Here is a 19,762-nt window from a genome sequence, read left to right on the forward strand (position 1 = left end):
GCCTCAGACGTGTGTTTGTTGACTGAATAGCTGAACTTGTCCTGTGAGACGAATGCAGCACGAGCCATTGTATTTTTCTTATTTTCAGCTCATTATCTTCTCCTTTCAGCTCCCACTAAGCTTATTAGGATGCCTGGGCAACAGTTAGAACTCTCCGTCACCACGCTGTCAGCTCTGTAACTAATGACCATCTCAGCTGTCCTTGGTTAGCTTCTTGCTAGTTTTTTTTTTTTTTTTTCAAAGGACACCGTGGACTGCTGAGAAGAGAGGTTTTAGTTGATTAGATGCTGAGATGGCACACCTCTCCCTTTCATCTTTCATTTCATCCGCAGTCCCGGGTTCTTGTGGCCACTTTGATTCAGTGGCATTGAATCAGGCAGAGTCCAGTTTAGCATCAACAGAGTTTTTTAAGGACAAGGAGAAAGAGATGAAAGATTTTTATGCTCAACGTTAATGACCCAATTTAATTTGTGCCTCCTACGTGCTTTTGGAGAGTTATGTTCAAGAGCACCAACAAGGAGCTGTAGTGTTTTACACCTAAACTATAAATTGGTGTTATATTACAAGGAAAAAGTCTGTTTCCCAACTTATGACTCTTTACGACTACTCAGCTCCTTCCAAAGCGATGCTCCTCTAAAGAGACTTACAACATGTCTACACTGCGTTCCTATTGTTTTAGATTTTTCACCAGAGACAGTATTCACAATTAAAGCTTTTACGTGTGTTTTGGTTCTGCTTCTCTTCAGTATAAAATCCGAGTATCGTGTTGGGAAATGAAAAGAATGGAGAGATGGAAAGTGGAGGAAAATTAGTTTGGGGAAGATGTGTGTGACAGATGAATTGAACAAAAGCGGATGGGGTATTTAATTATCGGGTGATATCATGTCACATGAGAGGAGCGGAGAGCAAAAGGCTGCAAGAAGAAGGTGATTTATGATAACGTGTATAAATGGACGCAGAAAAGCAGCAATCAAAATGAGGATTAGGATGGGACTGGATAAGACAATGAGCAAGATTCTTATGGGTAAAACCGTGATGTCAGAGAAGTAAAGAGATAAGTACAGAGGACTAAAAAGCCGAGGGCAATCAACGGTTCTTAGACCTGATAAACATTAAAGTGTATACATCATCATATTTCCAACTTTGCCTTCTCAGTTGTCTTCGGGCTGGTAGCTTATAAAGTAGATTCATTATCGTGTCCAAAATATGCCAAAAATGTGAAGGAAAGAAAGGTTTACCAATAATTCCTCACAGCACAGGATGATAATTTGTGACAAAAGTTGTTATTAAGAAGAAAGATTCTAGACAAGTGAGATTCCTGCTTCAGGCCTGGATTCAGATGAGCCTGCTACATATTAGTGAGCCATGCATTATGTGAAACCCTAATGTAGAATGAGCCATTCTGTTCGTTTTACATTTAAACTTAGACCTAAACAAACTTTATTGTCATTTTGTATGCACAGAGTGTATACAAAACAAAATTGCGTTGCATTTAGCTTACGACAGTGTAATAAGATTGCAGTAGGAGAAAGACAACATTACAATATAAAGTGCAGCAGTGATCAGAACAATGCAGGAGAAAAACATTTTTTTTTTTTAAAAAGTGCAAAAAAAATGTCCCACCATGTTTATGGTGTAAAAATAATGGTGCAAAAGGCATTAAAATGAAAAAGTTCAGTGCAGTGCAAAATAATATGGTGCAAAAATGCAGTAAACATTCTGTTGTGTACTATTTAAATGGATTAATAAAGGTTCGGCAACGTTGGTAGTTCAAAATTTGCTCCCACTTGGCCTTGTCATCTGCCAGTCAGGGGTCGCAGATCAATTTGACATTTTCACAGAAAGATATTTGTTGCTGATAAAACAATCTTCTTTCTGTTTGCAACAATAGGTAGTTGCTGTCTTAAGTTACAGAAAACACATCACTATCCAGTATAGGTGGTACAGTTCCATTTCAGAAAGGTGTACATTTTAAAAGCTGGGAGTTATGTGTTAGAAAATTACTTTGTTAATTACTTGTGATTAACAAAATACCATAATGCGAATGCTAATTGCAATTTATTCATGTTTCTTACTTTCAAGAATGTTAGGATATCTGTTTCTTAAATATTATAACTTATGTCTTCTTAAAGATTAGGAATAAAGAAAGGAGTATTAAATAAAAACAATAAAAAAGGAGGATCCCACTTTAAATATATATAAAAAAACAAACAAACATCCTGACGTGTCAAAGCCACTATCAACTGGAGTACAACTTGAACAGATCCATATATTTCACTTGGACACAGATTACATGTGTCTGTGGGAAATAGGGGTAAGATATGGCTAAGTAGCACAAAGCAGCAGACGGCTAACAGGTATCAAAGCTGTTCATGTTGCATAATTTCAAAGAGCAAAGGCCACAGTGTATATACTCAGAATAACTCACAAAAGCATAGCATCACACTTTCATCACAGCCCAAATCTCCCCTGGGCCCATCCCACCCAGCACTCAGGCTCAGATAGTGAATAATTAAAACCAAATTCATTTTTTTTCCGCTCCTTGACAGCTCCCATGATGCGTTACTGCAGCTGTCCCTCCTTTGCGCCAAGGTTTACACACTAGGCCTGCAGGCCTGTGACTGTTTAAGCTCAAGTGGCTTGTTTAACCACGATGATTACATATTCATTATTTATTTAGAGACGGCTCTGCAAAGCGCTCACTCCATCAGCTATAATTAGTGTGTCTTAATTAGGACCTGCTAATGGCCAGAGCTATCATTTAGCTGGGAGCAACCTGCTGCTTTTGCCTAAATGACACGTCTCCCAGGGATAGGTTGATGCTGTAGACGCTAGTGTGCAGTAAACAACGCTGCACACAGGATAGTTACACCGCTCTGAAGACTTTTACAATGAAAGACCTGGTTTTAAAAGTACAGCTGTTGAGTATGCTGAAACAGATATGCTAAACAAAAAAATCCCACCTAAAGTTGATTGTCCTGAAAAAAAAATTAAAAATAGCCCAGCTTTTAAAGTGTCAGTTTCTAACTTTTGCTGACCAGCATTACAGTTGACAATTCCACGTAGCTCATTTGTATTTGTTTATTTATTTGAAGTTGGATTGTTTGCGGTAGCTACGAGTAGTCAGTATCTTACATGCAGTGGACAGCAGTCAGATCAAAAGTTTTAATTACAGTCAGTTTAATCCCTACTCGAAGCTAGGTAAATTCAGAAGCAAATTGTTAACAACTAAAACACACATTTTCATTGCTTTTGAGAAAATGCTGCATTAGGTAGTTTTAATCCATGCAATTTCTACCCATTTTCAAAATTGCATGTCCCTGTTTTTTCTACTTAACAGCACCCCTGTTGCTGTGCTAACTACATGCTGAGGTTGCTTAAATGGTTCCAGATTCCAACCTACTGCAACTTAACAGAACTGAGTAATTATGTCAAAGACATAATAAAGTTGAGACTATGGGCTCAAACGATGAAAGGATATTTTAGCAGTTACCATGGCACCAAAAGCAGAACAGGTTAGCAAGGTGAGAACATGTGACATGTGACAACCTGAGAGAGGGAATTTAGTTGTAGTTGTTTTTAGGGATGAACATTCACCCTGCATTTAGCCCCTAGCATGGATCCCTTATCAGAACTTCTTCCTGTCTCTCCAAGCTGAGATTACCCGGACTGCTGTCTAAATGAAAGTACTTTACACAGCCAAACTTTGGACTTGTTTGAGTTGTTTTTGCTGAACAAAGCTGCCTCCCCCTGGCAATAAAAACCATCCTAAGGAAAATGAACAAAATGAGCAAAAGATAATCAAAGACCAGTGAAGGAATGGGAAGCAGTGTCTGTGCGCTCTTTTTTTAGGGTCTTTAAAGCTGTAGGAGGTAACTTTTATATGTATTATTTACATATATTTCTTAATGTCCTGACAGTAAAATTTGAGATGCATAATCTCTGGCTCCTCCGAGTGCTCCTACTGCCATTTGCAGAAGTGCAGCGCTCCCAATTCAAAACAGTCAGATCCAGAAGGAATATCTGGTTCTGATTGGTTGTTAGCAGTGTCAGTCACTCTTGTGTACGTGTTGCTCACACCCAGTCCCCTGCGCAACGCTACAGTCATTCATTCTCCAGATCACCAGGAAACTGCCGTTGTGGGGAGAAACTGTGGAGAAACAACCTGCTTTGTGGGAAAACTGGCAATTGGTTGAGTGGCACCTGCTCCGAAAACAAAGACAGTTAAACACGGGCGCAGCACGGCAGGCTCCGCTGTGGGGGGAAAGCTGTAGCACAGCAGAGAGCGAGGGGAAGGCATTTCTATTAAATGCTTGTTTAAACTTTCAGACCACAGTTTACAGTTTTCTCAAGGCTCTCTACCAGAGGCTGACTTACTGTAGTGGCAAAATAGGAGAAAAACTATATTCGAACAACACCGAAATTGGTTGAAGCCCCCGATATTTTCTGAAGAGCCCAGGAGCTGACGGAAGAAGACTTTTAGATGTCTGTCAAACACATGCATTAAGCCCCAAAATGTCTCTAGATTTAACTATTTTTATTTCAGAACAATCAGAAAGGTTTCTATAGCATTCTATATAGTTACTAAGTGCTCCACCATAAACTGACAGTGAGTCAAAAGAAAAAGAAGACAGAAAAAAAAAATGCAATTGCGCAATACACAGCACCGCAGCACCACAGCTGGTTAACTATGCACACGGAGAGCTACGGACTTTACCCCAGGCTCACACCGAATAATGTGCGGACGCCGCAAGGAACCCAAATCATTAAAATCAGCTACAGCCACGGCAGAGGGGTTTTCACCAGAGCTGCAGATAGAGGTAAAAGCTCTGGCTATGATAGAAACCAGTAGGAACCCTCTCTGGGAGCTTCTGGATGGATCTTTATCATGACCAGAAAAAATATCTGGTCCTTGGATCCATATTATAGAGTTTAAGTTTGTTCAGTTTAGCTACGTAGTCCTTGGTTCAGTAAAAATCAAAGCATTTATTGCTAAAGTTGCTAAACACATGAAAAGGTTCCTGCAGATCAGCACATTGCTTTTTGCTGGTCAAATTCTGCCTTTTAGTCAGAAAAAAGTGTTTCTGACTAAAGGTATCTCAATAAACCAGGAAAGTATAACAAATTTATTGGTGCCAGTAGGACACAGTAGTGAGTATAAAAGTAAGCCTCCCCTCTTCTCCTTCATATTTTCTGTGCTGATGGTAAACATGCAGCTCTGGGTTGTTTAAAGAATGCAGCAGATGCAGAATTAATAAGAAATAAATCATTGCAATTAATCAAAAATGTACCATTAATTCATTAACTGTTTTATTTTTCCTTAATAATACATGTAAAATGTAATATATAAATTAAGCAAGGATACAGTTTTACTCAAAGTAATACATACACTGAAATATTCATACGGATAACAGGACAAAGGATGAGGCTCTATGTTATGTTTTAAACCCTAAAAGTTAAAACTTGTTTAATAGTAAAGATGTACTAATGGCTTGCATGCTCAATGGAGAACAAGTCATTGTTGTGAAATGTTTTATTTATTATTTCTGGCCGGCCAAATTAAAATAGTTTCTTCATAAGTGGAATGAAGGGCTGGAAAGATGCGGTAAAACAGAACAGGTTAATTAAAAGAAGAAACAGATTTATAGTATCAATTTTAGTCAAATATTCAGAAAGCTTGCATCACATGTAAAATAAATAAATGGTTTTTAGGTTCTTACTATTAGATTAAGATTTAAGAAAATCGTCTTTATAGCTGTTTCTGTGCTCCTCTGAGTTTAAGAACAAATTTGTGTCTCTTCATTCTTCACTTCAACAAAAAAATGTGGACCAAGTATAATTATTGTGAACGTTTTTTGTTTTTTTGATTCACAATCATTTACAGTAAAGTGTTTATGGCTATACCAAAATTTAGTACAATTAACATATTTTCTATGTCAAAATATTAAAGGTATAGTCCATATCTTTTATTAAAACCAGGAGAGATTGAGGGCTAGTTTAACCACTTTAGCTCCCCTCCCCTCCTGAAGGAGCAGAAAGTCACACCTCCTATTCAGTGCGGCAGCGTTGCTGACTAAGGTGCATCCAACATTTTTTATTGTGAACGCTGCTACTCGGTGATTGACAGCTCCCTCCAGACTTATATGCAGATTTATTATTGAACAATATGGGCTCACGTCTCTGATTCTTTAGCTGTAGAGCCCAGGGAATGGACTATAGCAGAATGATGTGCTACTGCTTGGTTCTCAATACTGCAGCACAAAGCCCTGCAGAACCTCTGGCACTCAGGGCAGACTAGGAGCAGGGCCCCTTCGCAGAAGTTTGCCTGGAGCCCTAAGACGGTTAAGCCGCCACTGCGCTCTACTGCAGCTTTAATGGGTTATTAATGCAGCTTTCTCTTTTATATGTTCATCCACCCGTTATCTTTACCTGCTCCATGCAGAGGTGCTGTACACCCTGGACCCGTCTCCAGTCCATAACAAGGCGACAGAGACACACTGGAGGAACACACACACACACACACACACACACACACACACGCACACACCTTAGGGCAATTTAGACATGGCAATGTTATTCGTATAGTACATTTCAGTAACAAGACAATTCAAAGCGCTGTCCATGAACAGCAGAGTTACCGATTAACCTAACAGTCATGTTTTTGGACTGTGGGAGGAAGGAGGAGTACCCGGAAGAACTCACGCATACACAAGGAGAACATGCAAGCTCCAAGCAGAACGACGTCAGTCTAGGATTTGAACCCAGGACCTTTTTGCTGCAAGGCAACAGTATTTTCCCTAAACTTGAAATGTCCAACAAGTACAAAATGAATGGTACCATGAAAAAAAAAATTCAAAACCTTAACTTATTTGGATTATCTCTGGAATGGACATAAAATGTTTGTATTCTCGTTCAAAGGTTTCTCCCAGTCAGTATTAATAAATTTTATTCATTATACACCACTCTCATACACACATGATAAATTGAAACGTTAACCTTTGCCCCCAGCCTGAAATCCTGCCTGTCAAAGCCTTTCACTATGCAGTCTGGAAGCAACATGTTTGTACCTTTAATTTCAAGAAGAAAAACACAGTGCTTTGAAAATCCCACCTGACCTGCTCTGTTTTATTTTTTTTTTACTAAAAACGTCCATTTGCACACCCTGAGTTTTTCTGTAAAAGGGAAGAATTACATAAGGAGTGAGTGTATTCAGAGCGTTCCTGCAGACATGAATTGTTCACAAGTCTTGTTTCCAGTTTCCCTTGATTACTCACCCACTCTCCCACTCAAGTGCTTGCAGATATAGATTTGCATTTCAGTTTCTGTTTCATCTTCAGGAACTCTGCGTGAAGCTTGGTTTGACTCGGATTTCCCAGTGAATCACTGATCGTTGGGCTTTATTTCCTCTCTCAGAATCAGAGCATGCATCACAAAGGCATCTCTGTTTTTTTGCACTTTACCATCAACTTGAAGGCTCAGGAGTTTTATCTTGATCTGACATGAAAGGTTGGCTCATCAGTAAAATCAGTAGGGAGCTTCAGCTTAAAGCAGATTATATTTCTTCCAAAGAAAAATACACGCAGGTCTTTCAAGGATACTAGTGTATTTCAGTAAAGAAAATATAAATCATGCAAAATGATGTATCTTAAGCCTTTATGTCTGTTTATTTTGATTATAGTTTACTAATATATGTTAGGGCTGGATGATGTAGAAAAAAAAACATATCGATAAAATAGAAACCATGTTGATCGACGTTAAGAATTGTCGAAAAATGTAAGAAAAGTATTTTAAGAACAGCCCTGGCCATTTTATGCTGTCGCTTAGCGACCTATTTTTTGATAAAGAACTTGCAAACACTGAATTTATTCCCAACTCTTTATTCAACCAACTTTTTACCAAAACTGCACAGCAAAGAAAAAACAGCGTGCGCTCTCTGATCTCTTTGAAGGGGCGGAGCATTTCTGTGACTGCGTTTGTGATTGGTTGGGGGGATGTAATGACTGTAGTATTAACCTACATGATAGGCTAGAATGCAAAAAAAAGGAAAACTGTTCTTTTATCAAACGTTTTACTGACCTGATTTTTTCTGTCACACCACATGTTTATCGATCGATATATATTGTTATTGAATCATATATATAGATAGATAGATAGATAGATAGATAGATAGATAGATAGATAGATAGATAGATAGATAGATATTTTCAGGATCTCAAATTGTTATTCATTGACACCCTCCACAGTGTGTCCACAGAGTGCTGTTTCCAGTCACATTAATGGAAGGTTAACTGCAAGTAAAAATGTGGTTGAAGACAGTGAACAAGACACAGGGATAACCACAGCCTTGAGAGCAAAAGCCATTCCACTGCAGAAGAATTACCTCAAGAGAGCCTACACACAGACATAGAGATACTGAGGACAAGGACTACGGCTGTCACATTCGTTGTTAAGCCACTTTGATTCAAAGACATCGTCAGAGGTATTTTAGCTGGGTTAAAGAAAAAAGAGACTGGAATGTTCAATGGTCAAAAGTCCTCTTTTCAGATGACAGTAAATGTAGCATTTCATTTGCAAATCTGAGTCCCAAAGTCTAAAGGAAGGGTGTAGAGAAACAGAATCCAACCTGCATGAGGTCTAGTGTAAAATGTCACAGTCAGTAATGATTTGGTTAGACATGTAACCTGCTTTCAACAAGGTTTATGAAATTGTTTATAACAACCTGAGCTTCCTAAAAACCCCTAGCAGAGCCACAGGTGGATGACCTCCATGCCACACTACGTTGATGCTGTAATTCATAAAAAAAAAAAATCCTGACCAAGAATCGGAGCCGACGCTGTACAGTACATAAAGTTTTCAGAAGACCGGGTGTCTCGCCATTTCTCAAGCTTGGGTCCTCTACCAGAGCCCTGGGAGCTTGTGGGTTCTTCTTAGGATCTTAGCTGTTCCTAAGATCCCACTCTTCTGGACGTAGATGTCTGGTGTTTCTCCAGGTATCTGTTAGAGCCACTTCTCCAGAGTGGGTGTTACTGTCCTGAGTGCTCCGATGACCACAGGTACGACTGTTGTCTTCACCTTCCAGACTCTTTCTAGTTCTTCCCTGACCCCTTGGTATTTCTCTAGATTCTTTTACTTTTTTCCCCTGATGTTTCCATGACTCAGGATGACCACATCAATCATAACTGCTGTCCTCTGCTGCTTCTCAATGATCACAATGTCCGGTTGGTTGGCCATTACCATTTTGTCTGTTCATATCTGGAAGTCCCAAAGGATCTTAGCTCTATCATTCTCCACCACCTTGGGAGGTGACTCCCAGTTTGACCTGGGGGTGTCCAGTTGATATTCTGAATAGATGTTTCTGTACAATATACCAGCCACTTGGTTATGGCTTTCAATGTATTCCTTCCCTGCTAGTATCTTACACCCTGCTGTGAGATGCTGGATTGTTTCTGGGGCCTCTTTCCATAGCCTGCTATAGTACATCTGGGCCATAGCAGGCATCTGGGACTTTATTGCTCTGGTGCTCTCTGTCTCTCTCTCTCTCTCTCTCTCTCTCTCTGTCTCTGTCTCTGTCTCTCTCTCTCTCTCTCTCTCTCTCTCTCTCTCTCTATATATATATATATATATATATATATATATACATATATATATATATATATATATATATATATATATATATATATATATATTAGTTCTTTTGTAATTTTCTGAGAAACCAACATTTTTGATTTTCACCAGCTACAAGCTATAATCATCACAATTAACGGAAATAAAAGCCTGAAGGAAGTCAATCACTATGTGTGTGAACCACATAGGAGGGATTCTGAAGTGGCATTACAATTAGGTAACTGTGTTGCAGATGTGTATTTGGCGGAAATAACAATGTTGGTGCATGGGTTTAGTTTGCAGATGTAACAATAAGAAAAGGAACAGTGAAAGGGGAGTGGCGCAGGGAGAGGTAAAGGCAACGAGCTACACTTGTCAAAGATCAGGAACTGAAAAAAAAGAAAGTAGAATGAAGTGAAGACGTTATCGTGAGCATGGACAATGAAAAAAAAAAGGTCATACAGAGGTCAGGCCAAATCTACCTCTTTATTTTGCCCTTTTCTGCTGAGAGAGACAGCACCCTGCAAGGGTTTGCCAGAGGTTATAATGAGAGCACCGCTGTTTCTGCTTCAGCTTTGAGCTACGCAGTGAAAAAGAAATACCTGGGAAGGTGAAGGCGGCGGATGAATAAAACTGGAGGCAGGCGGTTTCATAGCGAGCAGACATCAGAAGCTCTCAGAGGGAAATCCGGATGCTTTTTTTTCCCCCCCCCCCCCCCCCCCTTCACTTTGTCCTTCGAGAGTTGCCTTAATAGAGCTCTTGTTTCTGGGCTGCCACTCAGGATAACGAGAAATATAATTGCAGTCTATCTCGTACTCACTTGCTCCGTCTTTCTTTGCCTTCTCCTCCTTTCTTTTTTTCCCCTCCCCTATCTTCCTTGACCTCCTCACCTCCTTACAATTCTCTCTGCATACACAAGGTATCTCAGTCATTTCCGTGTCTCTCCATCACCAGGGTAACCGCTGTGCCTTAGCTTCTGACCTTTCCGGGAGAAAGAAACAGACCAATTTCATTTTGTTTGTGTAGTCGTTTCATTCTCCCAGAGAGGAGAAAGGCATCATTTAACAAGTGAAACTGCTAAGCCATCCCCGTGTATGACGGAACAAAAGCAAAAGCCTCTTGATTCTACAAGGACAGCTTCTCTCAGCAGTGCCCTTGTCTGACTGTCATTGTTGATAATTTAATCACTACGATCTTCCCTTCTCATTTAGGAAAAGAGGATAAAAAAAGGAGGATTTTTTTTTTTTTTATGCTAGGCGTGCTCTATCCCAGCTGTGCCTCTGTGTTACCGTGTCAAACATGCAGGCGAGTTTCTCCATCCTGCAACGCGGCGGCACTCGAAAAGTTGATTTGACAGCAGCATGGCGGCCTAATTGCGGCTGACAGGTTTGCATGGATAAAAGAGAAAGCGACAAATCGTTTGTGGACGGCGTAAGCCTCTGTTGTTATCGCCAGACAGTGGAGCACTTAAATACCTGAATGAAACCTGCTGAAAATAACCCATTTGCATATTTTTAGCCACTTACTTCATCATCGCTGCCTGGTATAAATAGCATCCGATGGGCACAGCTGTACTTTGAACTGCCTCATACAGCAGTAAACGCTGAGGCTGAGTTTCAGCTTGAAGTTCTCCATATACTGGCAAGTCAACCTCATGCATTTTCTCCCTTTTTAAAAAGCTACTTGTTTTTTTTTTTTGTTTCGTTTTTTTATCACCCTGACATTCACAGGCAACAAAGAGCATTGGATATATCTCTTCAGAGGCGGGGAGAATTCAGTGTAATTTGGAGAGTTATGCTATTTGCAGTGGACTTTTCATATGAAGCTGTGCGCTTGCAACTGGCTGTAAGAAGAGAGAATAAAGCTGTGAGGAATGTGAAGAGTATTTATTTGACAACTTTGCACATCTAGAGGCCTTTTTTGTTCATTGCTCTTTGCAAAATGGCTCCTGCTCTGTCAGATTTAGTGGCTGCTGCTTTAAACTCCTCAACAACTTTATCCCCATGTCTCGGTCAGCTTGATGCTGGTTTGTTCATTAATGTTCTCTAACAAACTTCTGCCTTTCCAGAACAGCGGTTTCAGTATTAAACTACGCAGAGGTGGACACTATTTGCTAATTGTGAGGATTATAAAACAATTATTTGCAATCTATTCAATTTGGAGGTATAAGAGCAAAGGGGGCTGAATATAAATGCATATCACAATTTCCGATTTTGGTGTAAACAAGCTGAAGGGGTACGGGCACCTTTGCAGGGCACTGTAAAGCCCTAATCTGCAGGACATTTTGATCAACAGTTAATCTGCAGCAGAATTTCTATTTAAAGTCTGAGGGCTCATTAGCCAATAGATCTTAATCCTATTACAGCCTGGGTGGTGGGGGACCATGAGCCCTTCTGTCAGTTGCTCGAGGGTGGGCGGGTGCGGCGGATACTTTTGCAGTACAGATGTGAAGAAGGTCATACACTGCACGCTGCCATTTTCATAATGAGAGCAGAGCATCATGCATCATGCGCAATCATAAAAAAGCCATCACCGGCCATGCAGACACATTTAATCACGGCACATGTCGGAAGCTAACATATTTAGCCCCGCTGCATAATAACAGGCTTTGTTCCCTCCTTCACGTGGGTCTGGCCCCGGGTTTAATTAAATGTTAGCCGAAATATTAGAGTAATCTGTGTGTGTGCACGTGTGTGCGTGTGTGTGTGTGTGTTATGTTCATTGTTAGGAGGTTGCATAGTTGTTGGATAATGTTTGCGGGGATGCCTACTATAATAGTGAAGGGGTTTAAAGCCGGCTGGTTGTTAGCGGAACGGAGAGCGAGTGTATGAAAAAGAGATACAAAGAACAAGAAGAAAGAGACGAAGACAGAATGACGAGGAGACAAATATGGGGAGGAGAAGGCTTAATCTCAGTGTTGCTAGAAAGACGAGTTGAAAGAAGAAGCAGAGATGAGGATTTTTCTGAGTGCAGTTCTATGAAAATAAACACAGTTTCATCTATTGAAAGCCACCCAGTTGCTGAAGGAAAACGATGTCAGAGCCATTTTTTTACCCCGCATGTTTTCTTCCATAAAATAAACAGAGAGCGCACTAACGACGGAAACTGTACCTGCGTGTCATTGCATTTTGTCCCAACCCTACTGGTGAAGTATTTTAGATGATAAAACGGTTACAGCTCTGCCATGTAAGAATGTGCTTCTTATTTTTAGTTTTTTCTTTTTGTTCCCTGCTATCTTTTATTGATACAGATGTCATCTGCTGGCTTTGGAACTGTCTTTGATCAATAAAGCCTTTGGGCTGCATGCTCTCAAACGCAAGACAAGTTGTTTTATTAATTATGAATCACTCAGAGTTGAAAACGCCCAAGAGGAAAGAATGGCGGACGCAATACCTGCCTCTGAAAAGCTGATTCTGAAACTGACCTATATTGACTGTACATGGGTGTCTTATTGTCTCTTCCCCTCCTCAGACATTGATGAGTGTGCGGACGGCTTTGTGGAGTGCGATAGTAAATCCACTTGTGTCAACTTGCCCGGCTGGTACCACTGCGAGTGCCGTGACGGCTACCATGACAACGGCTTGTTTTCCGCCAACGGGGAATCGTGCATAGGTGAGTTCCTCTTTTTCTTTATTAAATATTCAAAAGTTTGGTGCGGGATGATTAGATACGAATACCAGTGTAATGGCATTATGGTATTAACATAAAGATTTTTAAACAACAATGGATAAAATGATCTACTTCCAAGGGTCTCGATATGGTGGTACATGGACTGCTGGTGGTGGCTTTCAAAGGAACAAAGTTTGATATTAAACATTTGCGAGGTGAATTCAAATTAAATACCAATGATTTGGAGCTAATAAGTTACAACAAAAGTCGGGTTGTTTTTCAAGCAAAAAAAATAAATAAATAAAATATCCAAGCTTCAAACACAAATGGCTTAAAACAACACACACACACAGCGAGTACTTTTGGTACTTATTTATATTTAAATCAGAAAACCGATAATTAATCTGAGAATTATGCCAAATCTAACTTAACCAAGATTCAGTTTTGATGCCTGCAAAATAGTGGCAAAACTTGGTTAAGTTAGATTGCAGTACTCAGTGGTGCACTTATCTGCTTTTGGCAGTACAAGGTAACAAAAGTGTATTTCATTGCATTTTATGCACAAGCTACTGTATTTTAATCAAGAAGATATATATACTGCTCAAAATATAAAGGGAACACTTTGTGTTGTTTAAGTGTTCCCTTTATTTTTTTTCAGCAGTATAAATTCTCAGAAGAGCATACCAACTATTAACAGCACTTTGTTTTAACAGATGGCAGCCATATTGGATTTTCTTTTTCACAGCACTGGCGAGAAACTACTAGTTGTACCAGTTAAAACTAAGACACCTTTGTGTTTTTTTGTTTTTTTTCAATTTCTCTGTATAAATATGACACATACATACTTGCTCCTTCTTTTTTGCATGAAGGCAGAACACAGCAAACTGACAAAGTCTCTTTTATTTTCTAGATGTTTTAAAATAACCCATCAGCATGGTGGTACTTTGAGATCTTCATATTCACAGTGATGGTCTTTTTCTAAGAACTCTTGATTAAATTATTTTTTAAAGGCGACCTATCATGCTTTCTTTAAACATTTAGGATAGGTCTATGGGTTATACAAAATATGTTTATTACATTTCTTGCACAACATTTTTCTCAGATAATGAGATTTCACCTCCCCAGCTTCGCATTTTGAGCTCCATTCAGAATGAGCTGTTTTTCGAGCTTTGTCATATATATGTCATATATAAAAAAGGTGTAGCTGCCCATGCCCCCCAACTCAATGATTACACTCGCCGTTTACACAGGTGAAAATGGACGCCAGCAAATATACATCATTGATCCTTATTCAGGCCCAATAGCTGAAGAAGTTGAGCCTCCAGGACAATCATCAAGCATCAGTAAAAATTGCTTAATTCAAACCATACTATCACAGGACAGTTCTCCATCGATAGTGACAAGCTCGCAATATGCTTTGTTTCTTGTTTTTCAAAGCCGGGGCGCCACTCAGTCCTCCTGCAGCAGGAGCATGATCGGAGCTACCATAGCATAACATATTACCATTGTTATACGCATCATGCTACTCGACTACCTTAATAACACTCTACACACATTTTTTTTAAATAATTCATCAAACACTTACATCGGGGGAATGTCTGGGGACAGCTTTTGCCATGGACAGGGTGACTAAAACTAAATTTTTTTCCCCACAATCGGGGAAATCTGGTCACCCTAGGCTATCAGTAGCGTTGCCGTTAGCTTGTGCTAAATTAGAAACCATGTTCATGCCAAACAGCAATACAAAACACACAAGACAAATCATTGCGTAGTTACATCTCCATCATCTGCAGATTTACATCAGTAAAACCAGCTGACCAAACATGCTACTCTTCTTCTTCTTCTTCCGCTTGGGTTACTAGGGGAGGGTTGGGCTCAGCTGGCGTTGCTAGGGGAGGGGCAATGGACGCCGATTGTGACGTAATAAAGGAGGTTTTTGGCTCCAGACACCAACAAAGCATTTAGTTATTGCCAAAAATGGCAGGGTGATTTTTTTTGTTGCAGTTGAACTGTTTCGTGAAGCGATAGAGACCCAAATGGAAGTAAAAAGATATGCAAAAAAAAACATTCATAATAAATTCTTCCTGTTCTTGCTGCTGCTAAAACTTAATATTTTATAGTTATAGTATCTGTATTTATAGTGTTTTTCTTTTCAAACGTACAGTGCCAAACTATCGGGAACAAAGTTTTTATTAAACTGTACTCTGTTGTCAGCAACAGAAGGCTACTTGTGCTCTAAACTGAATTACTGTCAGAAAACCTGTTGATTTACCAACACAATTTCTGATATTTCCGCCTGTTTATATAACCAGATTTGACTTCCAACTTTGCCAAGTTCCAATAACTATTATCTAAAACCCTCCTCTTCATCATCTGTTCAGATCTTATGGTCCCATCTGCCTGTTACATGTTTCATCTTCTCTTTCCAGTTCTGCCTTAGTCTGACAAGATCCAGAAAACAAGCTCTTTCACTATTCATATCTTAGTTGGTTTAGCTTTTCCGTTTTAATAATTTGCAGCATAATTTACCCGTTGATCTATTTCAAGCATGTGTTAAAGGGATAGTTGAGATTCTGAAGTGGGATTAAGTTTCAGAGATTATGTTGTGTTATTTTATCACCTTTCTGTCAAAACGGATCATTTGCCATATTGGTGATTTGTTTTATGACTAAGAAAATGTTTTTATGTCTCAATTTCAGAGATGTGTCAATAATGTAGTTTTGGAATCGAGTAGGTAAAATACTTTTTACCTACTTTTTTTGATGGTTTTTAATATAGGATTTACTTGGAGAGGTGTGTAATTTTTCTTTCCCTCAAAAATGTCTCTCTTCTTTCTGCAGGCCGTTCGCTTTTTTTTTTTTTTTTTTTTTACATTTTCTCTGATTCAGCGTGTCGGAAGACATGTTGGGCTGTCAGAGGCGAAACCCTCAATCAACAGTAACATGGAAGCAAAGCCTGGAACAATTGTGCTGGTGCTGCTCCACTCTTTGACCCCATCTTAGCTGTCAGATGAAGCCGAATAGGCTAAGAAAGGAACGCGCATTAAAAGCACTCTGAAATAAATAAAAAAATAAATGAATAATAACCTGTCTGCGCCTCTCAAAGGCCGAGTTTGACCAAAGTGGGTTTCTGGGTTACATCGCTATCTCACTCTGCAGAATTGAAGAGTCTGTGGTGCTTTACTGAATCAAAGCCGAGTTAATTGCTTTCTAATGTTTTTTTTTTTTGTTTGTTTTTTTTACAAACTTCTTGTGTACAGCAACAGCTTTACCTGCACAGAGAATATGTATGATGTCATCTCTTTGTGCTCTCTGCAGATATTAATGAATGCAAGACAGGGAGGAACACCTGCGCCAACGACACAGTGTGCTTCAACCTGGAGGGAGGCTACGACTGTCGGTGCCCCCACGGGCATAACTGCACGGGCGACTGTATCCATGACAACAAGGTCAAGCACAGCGGGCAAATCTGGGTGCTGGACAGCGACAGGTGCTCAGTGTGCTCCTGCCAGGTAATAAAGAGGGCAGGGTGGAGAGCAAAGGGAGCTTAAAGATAGGGGTAGACGTTGCTTCTTAAACAGGCGGACAGATGGAGGCATGGGACATGTGTTCACAGCAGGCATGGGGCCATGGGCTGGTAGGGTTCTGAGGGTAGGATAACCTTGTATCCAATCAGATTGATTTTTTTTTTTTTCACAGCACAAATGAAACTATTATGACTATAGCTGCTGAAATAATGTATTGCTTTGCAACCATTGAACAGTTCACACTGATTATTGAATTAGCTTGAGAATATGAAGAGCAAGGTCGAAATCTTTATTCGGTCTCAAATAATGAGAGTAGATTTAAAGACAGTGCCAGATAAAAGACAAGAAAGGCAGCTGGCTTTCTTCAGCTGTAGTTGTGATTATATATATATATATATATATATATATATATATATATATATATATATATATATATAAAAACAAAGAAAACATAAATTAAACAGGTGTTACAAATATTGATATTCTGTGTTTCATTTTTTAAAGGGATATTGGTACAGACTGTAGTTCAGAAAAACCTAAGACACTAATTTTTTTCAAGAATTATAGATAACAAAGGAAGATTAGATATGGGTCTGTATCTTATTAAGGCATCTTGACTAAGAGAAGGTTTCTTAAGTAAAGGTTTAATTACAGCGACCTTAAAAGACTGTAGTATATAACTGTTTAAAAATAGGTTAATCACATCTATGTGCTTATCCCTTTTCTATAATTTGCACTGTACGCACATCATGCTGTTCTCCACTTTTTAGGTGTCTAAACAAAAATAGGGAGACCCGCTCGTTTTTCCATATGACTGAAGCCGTGCACCACAGGGCCAATCAGCTGCAAATGTCACCTCCCTCTTTTGTGGGAAAGAAGTGCTCCTCCCAAGCAACTCACATTTTACAATAGACTGAACAAACAGAGAAAAACTTATGCCTTTCTTTTTTTTTTACTTCAAAAAACTGTTTATTTTCTAGTGAATGAGCAATGTAATGACACTTAAGCAGATACTCATATGGCTCATGGACAGCAAAGCTTTTTAATTACATTCTGGTAACTCTAAAGTGTAAACACGATGCTGTTAGATCTTCAAAAGAGACAGAGCAAAAATTTACAGCAAATCATATTTTATCCTCTGCCTCTGGAAAAAAAATACTGTAGTTTGCACTCATTCATAGTTAATAATTGAGCAGATAGTGTAACTGCATGTTCATAAAGCGGCACAAATAAATATTTTATATCACCAGTGGGCAAAATGAGTTTTATGTAATGTGCTTGTAGTGACAAACCCACAAAAATTAACAGATAACTTTTTCCGTTCCTCCTTGTATCTTGTGTAACTTTTAGCAGCAGAGGTAGGGCTAGAACAATAAAATGACCAATACCAGAAATCAGGAAGTATTTGCTATGAAACTGGCCCTCGTAATTGGGTTATGTGTAATAATTCCTCGGACACTCTATTGCTCATCTGTCTTAGGATTTCAATGCCATATGTTTTTAAGCAAACAAAGACTCTAAACATTTATTACTGTAATTTGATCTGCAGCCAAAAACTGACTACCACAGATTACCTTTGGAGATGTGTAAAAAAAATTCTGAAAATCTGGAGATATTGTTAACCATAATTTATCATTATAAATTACATATTGCTTGTTCTCATGCTACCCCATGCAGACTCTCTGTCTGAACTAATGAATGTTGGCTCACATCCCCATGACAAAATCTTCAAAGTGGCTTAAATAGCAGGACAGGCAGATATATTATAGTTCAATCTACCTATCGATTATTTGACCACATGAGGGTAGTTACAAACTTGTCTATGCAGCATTGACATTTTGGAACCAGATGATAAGGACACCTTTTTTATAAAAAGGATAACCAGAAAAAAATAACGAGAATGACATTACAACAGAAGTAACTTAAGTTTTTGACACATGCGAACACACAATTTTACACCCTTCATTCCAATATACACAAAATATTCAAAATTATAAATTAGACCTGGGATGACTTAATATTTCACAAAATGTGCTTCATTTCTTGGTACTACAAGCACATTACATAAAACTCGTTTTATCCACTGGTGATATAAAATATTTATTTTAAAGTTGAGCTCAAAATTATTCCTGCCCTTGGCAGATTTAGATTTGAAATGATTTTCATTGGACCAAGAAGTTTGTTCCTGACTGCAAATGACCCAGGACATCTCCCCAAAGATAGTACCACATGAAATCTATAATTTAGGAGAACTTTTAGGGGCTCAGATGTAATATTTAATAAGCTGTCTGTATATTTATGATTTTCCAATTAACAAAGGTTGTAACAGTCTAGACACCAGTCTACACCAGTTTCCAAGCCATCATTGATCAAGAAATAGCCATTTTGGTAAAGTTAAAATATATCGTTCAGAAAGATAACAAGAACATTAATAGTAACCACATCATGAATCCATCCATTGTTTATGCCCACCTGTTTTTGCATGGTTATGGTGGGACTGGTATCTCCAGCAGGCATTGGGAGAGATGCGGGGCACACTCTGAATAGGTCACCATCTATGACAGGGCAGCACAGAAAAACAACCATGCACAAACTCATACTTAGTGAGACCAGTTAACCTAACAGCCATGTGTTTAGGCGGTGTGAGGAAGATTGACCTGGAGAGAATCCACAAATGCAAGTTGCATGCAGAAAGACCCCAGTCTGGGATTCGAACCCAGGACCTTGTTGCTGCAAAGGCAGCAGAGCTGCTAGCTGTGCCTTCAGGAAAGCTATGTCCATTATATTAGTGTTAAATTAAAAAAAAGAAAAGTTAGCGTTCCCATTTGGTCGTAATCTGCAATCCATGTACATTATCTCATCTAGCAAGTGCCAGATTAAATTTTACTGTCTTTCCATAAAAGTATAGACAGTCAAGCATCTAATGCAATAGATATGTGGAAAGACCCAATCGTGCAATAAAGCACGCAATTAGCCCAATTTATTATTAGTTTAACATCAGAATATCTAAAACTGGTCTATAGC

At 39.1% G+C, this 19,762-nt stretch overlaps 1 protein-coding gene across 2 annotated transcripts in view; it reads left to right on the forward strand.

The window, feature by feature from the left end:
• nell2a (neural EGFL like 2a) overlaps nt 1-19,762 on the forward strand; it is a 130,199-nt gene that overhangs the window by 95,960 nt on the left and 14,477 nt on the right. For both annotated transcript variants that reach the window (XM_036132485.1, XM_012864190.3), the window contains exons 16-17: nt 13,075-13,215; nt 16,530-16,723. In XM_036132485.1, coding sequence (XP_035988378.1) covers nt 13,075-13,215; nt 16,530-16,723 — 335 coding nt within the window. The remainder of the gene's footprint in view (nt 1-13,074; nt 13,216-16,529; nt 16,724-19,762) is intronic.

Source organism: Fundulus heteroclitus, unplaced genomic scaffold (assembly GCF_011125445.2).
Source record: "Fundulus heteroclitus isolate FHET01 unplaced genomic scaffold, MU-UCD_Fhet_4.1 scaffold_52, whole genome shotgun sequence".
Classification (NCBI taxonomy): Eukaryota; Metazoa; Chordata; class Actinopteri; order Cyprinodontiformes; family Fundulidae; genus Fundulus; species Fundulus heteroclitus.